General features: G+C 41.1%; 1 protein-coding gene across 3 annotated transcripts; it reads left to right on the top strand.

Moving 5' to 3' along the window:
- Positions 1–1,448: 1,448 nt before the first annotated feature.
- On the top strand, positions 1,449–10,433 carry fez2a (fasciculation and elongation protein zeta 2a). 3 transcript variants are annotated; one of them, XM_048261696.1, is made up of 10 exons: positions 1,449–1,821; positions 2,933–3,041; positions 3,412–3,528; positions 3,694–3,826; positions 4,384–4,664; positions 5,163–5,243; positions 5,409–5,484; positions 5,605–5,670; positions 5,971–5,997; positions 7,325–10,433. In XM_048261696.1, the coding sequence occupies exons 1-9, from the start codon at positions 1,514–1,516 to the stop codon at positions 5,979–5,981; spliced, it is 1,182 nt and encodes a 393-aa protein (XP_048117653.1). In that variant the 5' UTR covers positions 1,449–1,513; the 3' UTR covers positions 5,982–5,997; positions 7,325–10,433. The 3 variants fall into 3 exon arrangements, with proteins under 3 accessions (XP_048117653.1, XP_048117652.1, XP_048117654.1); XM_048261695.1 differs by lacking the exon at positions 5,971–5,997; XM_048261697.1 differs by lacking the exons at positions 5,163–5,243; positions 5,971–5,997.
- The last annotated feature ends 1,719 nt before the right edge of the window (positions 10,434–12,152 follow it).

Genomic DNA, 12,152 nt, shown 5'->3' with positions numbered 1-12,152 from the left:
GCACTCTTCATCTATTTGACCTCTGCCCTTTTCACATCATATGGGGCACAAGTGGACCAGGGTCTGGCAGATAAGGCGGCCAACTTTGCTATGAGTGTCTACAATCACAATTCGAAGGAGGAGTTTCTCTACAAGCTTCTCAGCTTTGATTTCAAAAAGATCCAGGTATGTCGCCATCTGAGCTATTGTATATCACAACTAGAAATTGAGTTCAGTCTTCTGTTCAGAAAAATCTTCTGTCAGAGATGTGCTTGATTATGCACAGGCAAATTATAGTCCACTGAATCTCTTAATACTTAATAAAATGAGATGCTTGAAACAACCTAAAGTGGCAGAGGTCCAATGTCGATACTGTAAATCTGAAGTCAACTTGTCACTGATGCAGGTTATTGCTGGGACGGAGTACATCATCAATGCTAAGATAGAACTCACTAACTGCCAGAAAAGCAACTACGATGAGCCTGAAGAGTGTTCCAGCAGCAATACCAGAAACAACCTAAAGGTAAGACTTCACACAAAAGGCTGAAACAGTCTAAACACACAATTCTTTAAGCTTCAGGAGTGTTTGTGTATGTGTGCATCTGTGTGTGTGTGTGTGTGTGTGAGAGAGAGAGAGATTGTGTAATGGTATCAACAACAGTTCTCTCCACCCATCAGACAAACACTGACACACAATGTAATAACGCACAACTTTGGAATAATCTGACAAACACCTGCCGAGGTGAAACTAGATGCACATATTTGATAAGGTGCGTCAGGCTCAATTGTGTCTCTATTAAGCAAACAAACCCACTGGTCGGTCTGGCATGTTCTGATAGTGGGTGACATACATTGACAAAAGTGAATGTCAGTCTTGAGCCTGAAGAGAAGTTTTTTGATTTGAACAATAAAATAATCATTTGAAAATCACTAAAATGATGAATCCATAAGTCTGACTTACATTTTGTGTCTTAAAAGTTTATTTTCTGATAATGTGAAAGCTGTGGGCTATCCTGCTCAATGAAACAGAGTAGTCTAAGTTATGTCTTTTGTTTTCTCAGAGACAGCAATGCCATTTTGTCGTGGTGGTGTTAGCTGGCGAAAGGAAAGGACTGCTGCAATCCATCTGCAGAGAGCACCACTGAGCCCCGTTTTGCTGCCTCTCCAGCCAACAGAAGATTCTCCGTTTAAGGGCTTGCCTTCTTAAATAACTACAGTATAGGCCTACAACAAATGATATGGAATGCTGTTGAAATAATAAATAATTTTCCATGGGTGCTCTCTTTCTCTCTCTCTCTCACACACACACACACACACACACACACACCACAAATTCTACAAAGCTGCACTGATAAGGGATGTATGCTTTTAATATAGATTTTAGAAGCTAAGTGGTGCATTTAGGCCGAATGGCTGGGCGTGAAGGTGGGGGCGTCCTCCGTCATCACACCACGAGAGGATGCCCTAGTTGAACATTCCAGCGCTACATGCATAATTTATTAGGGCCGAACGACGATAGAGCTGCGCTGCAGCTATGGCGGCGCCGTTAGCACACTTCGATGATGAGTGGCAGGATTTTAACGAATTTAAAACGGTGTCCGGAAAGGATCATCGGCTAGACAGGGTTAATCTGAACGTGCAGGATGTCACGGGACTCTTAGAAGATTTCCCGGAGCTTGATAACGGTTTCTCCGGGGAAATCGGTAGTTTTAAATCGATGGAGGACCTGGTGAACGATTTCGACGAGAAGTTGACAGTGTGTTTCCAAAATTACAATACCAAGACGGAAAATATAGCACCCGTGAGGCCAATCACCGAGGAAACTATCCTGAAAAATGACGAGTAAGTATAGCGAAGGAACATGGAAAACTGTCCGATTGCGAATAGACTTTGACTTAGACTTACTCAGTTGACACAACTGCAATTACGAGGAAAGAGCTGCCTTTAACTGAAACATATTTTGTATGGGGTTCCTACCAGGCTATAATAAGACCCTTTGTAACACAGTAGCTGGAGTTACATTGTTATTAAAGCCTTGCCTAAAATAAGGCACCGCCTCCATCACATTTTTCCTTGGGGTCATGTTATAGCTGTTATCGCTCGACATTTGAAATGAGAGCGAAACGTAATGTTATCGTTTCCTCTGATCGTTCATTTGGTCTTTCATTAATTGTGACATGGATTTCGGAAACACCGCCGTTTGCGGTCAAATATAACCTCCAAATTTGGAGCAGACGCATATGGCACAGACTCAACAATGGCATGGCTGGTTCATTTCTGTGCCATTCATCAGTGGTCACGTGGCTTCATGTCGACTTGACAGCGAGGTTTGTTTATAGACAGCAACATGCAATTAAATGAGTGATTCATAAAACATAGCACAATAAATACAACAGTAAATAAATGAAAAAATAGCCCTTGGAATTTTGCCCTAGGCCTATGATTTCAAACTTATATTCCTTTGTATTCCTCTCTAAAGTTCCTGGTAGGCTATCAAATTGTTTTTATAAGGCCACTAGCCTACTACTTTTTTTGTGTGGTTTAAGATGGGGTTGCTTTGACAGGGACAACAAGCGGGTGGCCATCAAGGTTGTGGTCTCCGCAGAACACCAGCTGTCTACACTGCACAAAATGACTTATACTGTTTATACTCCACTACCTGTCTATACTGTTCACATTGCACTTTTCGGCTTGCACTTCTGGTTAGATGCTAACTGCATTTTGTTGTCTCTGTACTTGTACTCTGCACAATGACAATAAAGTAGAATCTAATCTAATCTAATCTAAAATTTTAAAATATGTCTATCCCAGCTATTAAATACTGGTACAATTGACCAGTGCTTGTATGAAGAAAATCTAAATGAAATACTTAAATAAAAAAAAAGTATTTGCAGTGATATGATGCACTTTAAGAAGGAACCTGCACATGACAAGAGCATTCCCTCTCCTTCAGGATCTGGAATGCTCTGACGGACAACTACGGGAACATCATGCCCGTGGACTGGACGCAGTCTCGGACCCGTTCTCTCCATCTTCCCACACTCAACCTGGATGAAGAATCTGTGAGTATGCTGTGCCTACCTTAGCAAGCACACTGTCTTAGAATATATGCCTGCTTGCTTTTGCTCTAATCGCATTCATCTAATACACAGATCATTTGCAAATTCTGCACATATCTATTTCAAAGTGTTGACCGTGAACAATGCTAGAATGTGGTCATATTGAAAATGTATTATGTATCACTGTTTATCTGTTTTTTTCTTTCTCTTATTGACTTGGTTGATTGATTGATGTCATAGGTTTGAAGTAATTTACAGATAATGTACAGATTTTGATTTGTTTTAAACCTATCTCTCTCTCTCTCTTTCTCTCTCTCTCTCTGTCTCTGTGTGTGTGTGTGTGTGTGTGTGTGTGTGTGTGTGTGTGTGTCAGAGAGTGGATAACGTGAACCTTGACCTGTCAGACGATGAGGAGCTGAGAGAGCAGATGGACATGCACTCCATCATCGTCTCCTGCATCCATGATGAGCCACTGTTCACTGCAGAACAGGTATTAATGCAGAACAACAAAGGCTCTGTATCCTTTGGAGATATTCAGTTGTTTAAGAGTCAGTTATTGGTCCAAAATAATTGATCTTAATTGAATTTAAAATGTTCCGTTTGTGATTTATGTTGACTTTGTGTGTGTGTGTACGTGTGTGTGTGTGTGTTTTAGGTTATTGAGGAGATAGAGGAGATGATGCAGGATTCTCTAGACCTGGATGCTGAGCAGCACCCGTCTCAGTCTGACCTGTCTCTGCTCTCTCTGGAATTACACAGATCCAGCACCAGCCACAGCTATGAGGAACGTGAGTACTCCTCAACTCCGTGTGTGTGTGTGTGTGTGTGTGTGTGTGTGTGTATTCTCCTCTGTTGATGTTGTCTCATGTCTCTGTAGTCCCCAAGGTGTTTTTTCATGAATAGTTTTGTACAGTTAACAGTGTTTACAGTGTCATCTAACCTTTGTTGCTATCATCTGTCTTTCAACTGCTTTTGTCTACCTCACTTTCTGTAACTCTCCTCTGTCTGATTTCTCTCTCCCCTCCTTCCCACTGTCTATCAATTTACTTCCTTGCTTTTTCTTTATCTCTCTCTCTCTCTCTCTCTCTTCTCTCTCTCTCATTTGTGCATTAAAATTGAATCAGTGTTTGTCAGATGAGTGGATACCATTATAGCTCTCTCCCTCTCCGCCCAACCTCTCTCTCTCTCTCTCTCTCTCTCTCTCTCTTCTCTCTCTCATTTGTGCATTAAAATTGAATCAGTGTTTGTTAGATGAGTGGACACCATTATAGCTCTCTCCCTCTCCGCCCAACCTCTCTCTCTCTCTCTCTCTCTCTCTCTCTGTCTCTCCGTGTGTGCTGTGCAGGAGTGCGAACGCTGTCCCTGTCAGAGCTGACCGAGCTGCTGGAGGAGGTGGAGACAGCCATCCGGCGCTACTCAGAGGAGCTGGTCCTGCAGCTGGCGCTGCGCGACGAGCTGGACTTTGAGAAGGAGGTGAAGAACAGCTTCATCTCGGTGCTCATCGACGTGCAGAACCGGCAGAAGGAACACCGCGAGCTCCTGAGGAAGAAGAAGAAGCTAAAGGCCAGCGGAGGAGGCGTTGCGACACCGCCAGGCCGCGCTGACCGGACACTCGGACCGGGAACAGTGAGTCTGCACGCAAACGTGACGCGGCAAAATAAAACAAAACTGCCCAGGGGACACTGTGATTTAGGCCTCAGTAGTACATCACAAGGGAAGGCTCGGTGTTTGCACATCACAAAGAAAAGGCCCAGTGCTTGTATATTGCTTGCCGTATGTCTTGTGAATGTTTCTCTGTCCTACCTATTTATGACTGTATAAATAAGCCAGAGACATGGTCAGGAACTCTGTTTGGTTTACGCTGCAGCTGCGTCTATTCTGGGGTCCTAATGCCTAATGCCTCTTCTTCCTTCTGTCTCTCCACCTTCGCACTCTTTGTTATAATGGTGAAATAAAGGGCTTTTGAATGTCAGTCGCTCTCTCTCTCTCTCTCTAATTCTCTCCCCCTCTCTCTCTCTAGCCCCCACTAGCTCTCTCTCTCCCCCCTCTCTCTCTCTCTCTCTCTCTCTCTCTCTTTCCTTTTTGGCATGTCCTTGACTCCTCTGGTTTCTGCTCTTGTCTCAGCGCTTCAGCATGGAGGGCATCTCTACTGCCATTCAAAATGGTTTCCGACAAACTTTTGGGACTGGGGGCGGGGATAAACAGGTGGCTATCTCTTTCTATTTCCATCATACCTTTCTGTCATTTCTTTTTCCTCACAATTAACAAAACAGTTTGTTTTGGTTCTTTACACGACGGATCTGTGTTTTTCTCTGCTGGTAGGCTCCCTGTTTATCTCCTGCTTTATGACCCTGTCTGTTTCCTTCTCAGTATCTGACCACCGTGATACCTTATGAGAGAAAAGGAGGCCCCCCATCAGTAGAAGACCTTCAGATTCTCACGAAAAGTGAGCATACTTTAGCCTCTTTCGCTTTCTGTCAAATATCCTTATCAGTTATGCAGTTATTACTGTGATATGCATGGACTACAACAAGACCTTATTCAATGTCTCTCTCTTCATGTGCAGTTCTTCAGGCCATGAGGGATGATAGCGATAAAGTGCCAAGTCTTCTAACAGACTACATCCTCAAAGGTAGGTCCATCTGATTTAAGAATCAAATCTGAGTGGACGATGACTGTATATTCTTATATGTGTGTTTTCCTTTGATACATGTCTCAAGCCTTGAGCCTGTAATAAAAGCAGCTTCTCATAGCTGTAACTGTTTGTATTGCTGGTTTAATGTAATACCTATTTGTGTTTGAGGCATCATTTAGCAGTTGACTCATGAAGAGTAAGTCCTGGCTGGCGAGGCTTGTGTCTTATGTGTTGCATTCCTCCTTCCTGCTTTTTATTTTCTTCTTCTTCTTCTTCTGGCCATTTTGTCCATGCTAGCTTTGGTGTGAGCAGACGGACAGAGAGGTTTGTGGGACGCGTGGATGCAGTTTTCGTCCTTTTGTGTGTGTGTGTGTGTGTGTGTGTGTGTGTGTGTGTGTGTGTGTGTGTGTGTGTGTGTGTGTGTGTGTGTGTGTGTGTGTGTGTGTGTGTGTGTGTGTGTGTGTGTGTGTGTGTTGCACCCATCTTGGTAGATTAGAGCACTCCTTCACTGCCACTCTGCTGTAGTGCATTCATAATGTCCCGCCTTCTGTGCTGTGTCACATCCTGTGACCGGTGTCATTTCCTGTCGCCACCATCACAACACCTATGATGGCTAAAACACAGTCCTGTAAAAGCTAACTCACTTCCTTGCCACTGCTGATATTTTAGCAGTAGAGTATGCTTAGGATCCCACAGCTCATCCAACGGCCTCATATCCAGACTACCCCTTGCTTTTAGACTGACTGCCTGAGTTTGAAAAACATGGATTATAGAGTAGCAGACGCCATGTTTTATTGCGTTGCCTGAGATAAGCAAGACTTAGTCCTTGATGTGTCTTAAAATGTCCATGTGTCCATTTGAACTTATTGGTCCCTCACAGCTTGCCTGTCGTGTCCCCCCCACCCCCAAACACTCACTCACTCCCAACCTTTCCACCATGCTGATGCATTTATTATTTTTTATGTGAAACTTCCCATTTCTGATGCAGTAAGTTCATACATTTACATTTACATGTATTCATTTAGCAGACCCTTACATCCAAAGTGACTTACATGTGTCAAGAGTCAGGGTTATGTGCATTGCTCAAGGGCACAACAATGGAAGCCGGGAATTGAACCTATAACTTTTCAGGCTACTGCATTTAATACATTGTTTATAAATCATTCAGTGAGGTGTTATTTGCTAATTTAGATTATTCACGGAAAGTTTTCCACTCAGCTAACATCAAGGCACGCATCACAGATAGATCTCTGCCTCATGGGCACACACACACATGCACATCATCAGTCATACATCTAACACCTTCACAATTTCATTTGCCTATTCCAACTGGGCAGTCATGTTCTGGGTGCAGCTGTCTTTCTATTATTACAGAAATAGGCCATTGCATAACCCTCATTAGTCATGGAAGTATATTTGGAGTAATTTTCAGTGAAAAACAAAACACTTTTTTACTTTATAAGTTTGTTTACAGATTTAGGCATGAACTTGTAGGTGATCCAAACATGTAGTGCTGATTGCGGATTCCAAGTATCAACTCCTACATGATTGGTTATCTCTCGTAATCTCTAGTGTAGTTGGGCTAAAGTCTGACTGCAGGGGTTTCCTAGTCCTACCTTTCACGTGTTTGCTCTTTACTTCTATTTTTCAGTGCTCTGCCCCACATAGAAGCAGACGCATTCTCACCAGTTCATCACAACGACACACTCTGGATTCAAAAATGGCAGGAAGGGGGTTTTTTTGTCACTGTGAATTTTGTAACATACAAACATTCTTTATTTATATATGCATGAGATTTTGCCTTTCCTTAAGGGCTTATTGTGTTTTTATTTTTGTTTGTCTTTTGCATGTTTACTACAGTGTACATACTGTACAGACTTCAAAATGTCGTTGTGGGTTGGAATTTTCAGCTTTTCATTTTGCACTAAGCATCCATAATATTAATGCCCATAGCATTTGGGCATTTACAACACGAGTCAAGGCTTTTAGATCATAGTCTCACAGTATCCCACAGTACAATGCATGTATGTTTGCAAACAACTAAGTACAACTTTGGGTATATTGTGGGTGAGAACAATAATGTCAAGAGGAGTATGAATGAGTTTGAGGAGTTAGAACTAGTTGTGATGGGCTAAAAATGTGGCCATTGATTGAAACAGGAAAGTGCATCGGCAGTTGTGTTTAGATTGAGGCTTACGCACGTCAGTGACAGACATCAGTCATGGTCCAACACCAAAGTTTTAACTGGTTGTTTTTGGAAGCTTAACATAGTGTCCTACTATATGGCCACGTGAGGCTGTGTTAGCCTTGCTGCAGGTATTTAGAAGACAGTCATGTTACTTAGTGATTGTATGCATTAGTCCAAACTGTAATGATTGTTTTGTATACCTCAGAGAGATACAGGCAGCATTCGCCATCATTTTATGGTATGATAAATATAATTTCAAACTCTTTGAGGATCTTCAGTGAAGAGTTCATGTCTGCTGTTACAAGACCAGCCTTTATGTGGCATAGGAACCATACAGTTTGATTTATTTGAAGTTGTATTTTATTGATTGCATTTTCCTGATGATCCTACTGCAGGTGTGGAAATCATTCAATTAACTACTATGTGAAAACATGTTATAAAAATGTAATATATATTTCATTAACAAAATATGGATTGTAAAATTCAGACTTAGCACTGTAAAAAATGTATTATAAGATATTCTCACAGAAGTGGCTTGCAACCGCTGTTATGTGTAGACTATAGGAAGAATGTAGAGGGTTGAAACCGAAGTAGCTCAGTGTAGAATAGATATGATTCTGATCCGACCATCTGAATCAGAGCATAGAATCAGAACTGATCCGAATCCTTTCCTATCAGTTGCTGTGCGGAGTAGGCCTTTACGCACTGAGTCTGTATATTTTAATAGGACCTCACCTTATAACAATCATGTTTGCAAACAGACTGCAAAACTTTCCGGAACAGGTCACATTTCCTGCATTTTTTGCATCTGTATAATGTCAGTGAAGGAAGTTACCTACTGCAATATTATGTATTTGATAGAACGGGGAAAAAACACCTGCAAAATTACGGATTTCTTTGTGCAAATAAGGCCGTGATACTGAACAGGTTTATTTTTAGATGCTGTATTACCATCCCACAGTCTGAACATCAGGCAGTCTAAATCAGATCCCATGGTTCTTCATATGGTCTAGGTCTTCGGGGTGTTGCAGTTCCAATCCTAAGGATTGAATGTTGATTTGGTAGTATGATAAAGGTTAAATTAAATCATTAATTACCCTACATACAGAAACATACCCGGTCCTTCGTCTTTACAGAGGGCAGCTGGGACATTAGGGAATGCTTACGGGAATGTACAGAATATGTGTATATAGGATGCATATGTATATGCTCACTTGATGTGCATCGTCCCTTTTGTGTGTCTCACACCGCAGATTGCGAACTGAGATTAAATCATGTTGTGGTTAAATAACTAAGCCACCAAAACCTGTCAAAATATGCAGTATCAGGCCGAGAGATTACGATCTTCTGAAAGTGATTATCTTTGTGACACTGAAGCTAAACTAGCTCAATATTCTGGTAGCAATAACAAACAAAAGAGGCTCCAAGGGAAACAATAACTACCTGAACCCTCCTTAGCTGCGTTATCAGTTGGGGACATTTTGGACTAACCTGACTCTCGCCAGATGAATTTCTTTCCGCTTAGCTCCGCCTAGCTTCACTCACATCCATCTGGGACCTCTTCCATTGAGAGTGATTTCTGCGCCCGATTTTATGGTACAGCCAATCAGGGCCTTAGGCGGGAGTTCATAAAAGTGACATAAGCGTGAAGCGACTGTTATCAGCGTCCGGGGTTGGCCGATGTGAGTGGTTGAAGTAGCACGTCAACAGATGACGGACAAGTGGCTTATTCAATCATATGCAAGCATTTTTTGATTAGGCCCAGCCTTCTGAAGCAACACTCCAATGGATTGGTCCCAGATGGATGAGTGGAGCTAGGCGGAACGAAATTCATCTGGCGAGAGTCAGGTTAATTTTAGACAGGCTCGAGGAATAAACCAGTACAGAACCGTCCAGAAACTTGGAGGGAGGGATGGACTTCTACTGTGTCCGAGCCCGTCAACACTGAGCAAGAAATGCTAAAACTACTTACTGCAGCTTTAACTGTATCTCAGTAACGGTAATTGGATGAGGTGATGGTCTGGGTAGTGTTGCATAGGAAAAAAGTGTCGCTGCATAATTACCATAGTTCTTGCTAGAGAGACTATCATTTTGAGCACACTCTCTTTTTGGTGGTGATTGCTCAACGACACTTTCAGGAAACACCTGACTGACGTCCTGACTGGGTCAAATCAGCTGAGTCAGGGCTCTGTATCAGTAATGGAGGGCCAGTTTCCAGTACATGGGATTAATACATGGGCCTAGTCCTAAATCTTTTCACTGAAGTTTTCCTTTAATTTAAGACGAGTCTTGATCCATGTATGGGAAACTACCCTCATAGTTAGGTTAGATACAGACAGTTTGACAGCATTATCTCAGGCATGTGGTGCACTTATGTCTTTCGGTGTCATTTTTATTTATATTTTTATTTGACAGTGTCAAACCTGTCGTCTCCCTGTTTCCTTAATATCTTTGTTTACACTGTTATTTTAAGGTTTATGTACTTGATAAACAGTTTGAACTTTTTGTTGCATTTTCAGTGTAAAACCAAAATATTATTTCAACTGAATTGCAATTAAAACTATTTCTCTGACCTTCTTGAAGTTATTGTTGTTTTTCTGGTGCTTTTCATCTGTCCCTGCTAGTGACCATAAGACTGTACGTATTATCTTTTTAATGGAAAACAGGCTTATCACAAAAATTGCATTGAAGTGATCTGTCACATGATAGAAGTTAATCTACTTATATATGAGAGAAATAGTGCCACTAGAATTGAAAAACATTCACTATTAAAATAATCAATGTCATAAAACAGACATGTGGTGTTCTTTTGTATATATTTACTAATACATCAAAAAGAATATTCTTTTATATACCCAAAGGAGGCCCACTACTTAAAAATGTGCATTTTGGCTTGAATATTACAACCCCAAATCAGAAAAAGTTGGGACGTTGTGTAAAATGTAAATAAAAACAGAATGTGATAATAAACAAGTCTCGTAAACTCATATCTAGCAGTAAAAAGGACACAGACAACATATCAAATGTTGAAAATGAAACATTTTGGAAAATATATGTTAATTTTGAATTTCTGTAAATGTTTAAGAACTGAGAGGACCAGTTGCTAGAGTTTTGAGAATGAAATGTTGTCCCATAGAATTTCATATGCTCAACATGGGGTATTCTTAGTCATGTTTTTCATTCCATGATGCACTTAATTTGACAAATCTGGACTGCAGACAGGATGTTTTAGCACCTGGACTCTTCCTCTATGGAGAAATACTGTTTAAATATGTGCAGAATTCAGTTTGCCATTGTTTTCCTGAAATATTCAAGGTCTTCCCTGGACTAGACATTGCCTGGATGGCAGTATATGTTGCTCAAAACCTGCATACATCATTCAGAATTGATTGTGCTTTGCCAATTGCCGATTTCCATGCCCATGCAAGATGCTAATGCTCCTCCACACCATCATAGATGTTGAGTTTCAAACTGAGCACTAAAACAAGTTGGAAAGGTTGGATACTTGGATAGACCCTCTCCTCTTTAGCCCAGATGAGTCCATGATTTCGACAAAGAATGGCACATTCTGATTGGTCTAACCAGAGGACCTTTTTCCATGTTACCTCAGTCCATTTTAAACAAGCTCAGGCCCAGATAAGACGGTGGTACTTTCTGTATCATATCTCAACAATGTTGCTGTTTTGGCTGTTACAGTTTTTACTGCAGAGTATCAAACTGTGCACATAGACAATGGTTATTAGAGGTTTTTCTGCCCATACAATGACAGGTTTGGAAACAGTTCTGGTTTTGATGCAGTGCCATCTGAGGTCCAAAAGACCACGGCCATCCAATTTATTTTTCAGCTCTTTCCCTTGTTTGCAAAGATTTCTCTGGATTCTCTGAATGTTTTAGTAATATTATGTCCTGTCGATGACAAACTCCCCAAATACTTCACAATTTCATGTTAAGAAGCATTAACATTACATTGTGTCATCATTTGTGCACACAGACTTACACAGAGTGATAAATACTCCTATATCTTTACTTCTAAGAGACCCTGCCTCTCTGGGATGCTCTTTTTCATACCCAATCCTGTTGCCAGTCACCCTAATTAGTTGTGAAACATTCCTCCTTTTATTTTTTTTTATCATTACACAACTTTTCCAGCATTTTGTTACCCAACTTTATTTGAAACATGTTGCTGGTATCAAATTCAAATTTCACATATACTTTCCATGAAATAGTCAAATTTGTCATTTTCAACATTTGATATGTTGTCTGCATCCTTTTTGCAACTAAGTTGAGTTTA

The sequence above is a fragment of the Alosa alosa genome, chromosome 13, assembly GCF_017589495.1.
Source record: "Alosa alosa isolate M-15738 ecotype Scorff River chromosome 13, AALO_Geno_1.1, whole genome shotgun sequence".
In the NCBI taxonomy this organism is placed as follows: Eukaryota; Metazoa; Chordata; class Actinopteri; order Clupeiformes; family Clupeidae; genus Alosa; species Alosa alosa.
The sequence above is the reverse complement of the archived record's forward strand: the minus strand, read 5'-3'. Positions and strand labels throughout refer to the sequence as shown.

Bases quoted from the DNA above. Each gene is read 5' to 3' on its own strand.
- fez2a (XM_048261695.1), top strand. From the start codon at position 1,514: ATGGCGGCGCCGTTAGCACACTTCGATGATGAGTGGCAGGATTTTAAC. The intron at 5,244-5,408 runs GTGGCTATCTCT...TTTCCTTCTCAG, and splicing joins CTGGGGGCGGGGATAAACAG to TATCTGACCACCGTGATACC. The intron at 5,485-5,604 runs GTGAGCATACTT...CTTCATGTGCAG, and splicing joins CCTTCAGATTCTCACGAAAA to TTCTTCAGGCCATGAGGGAT.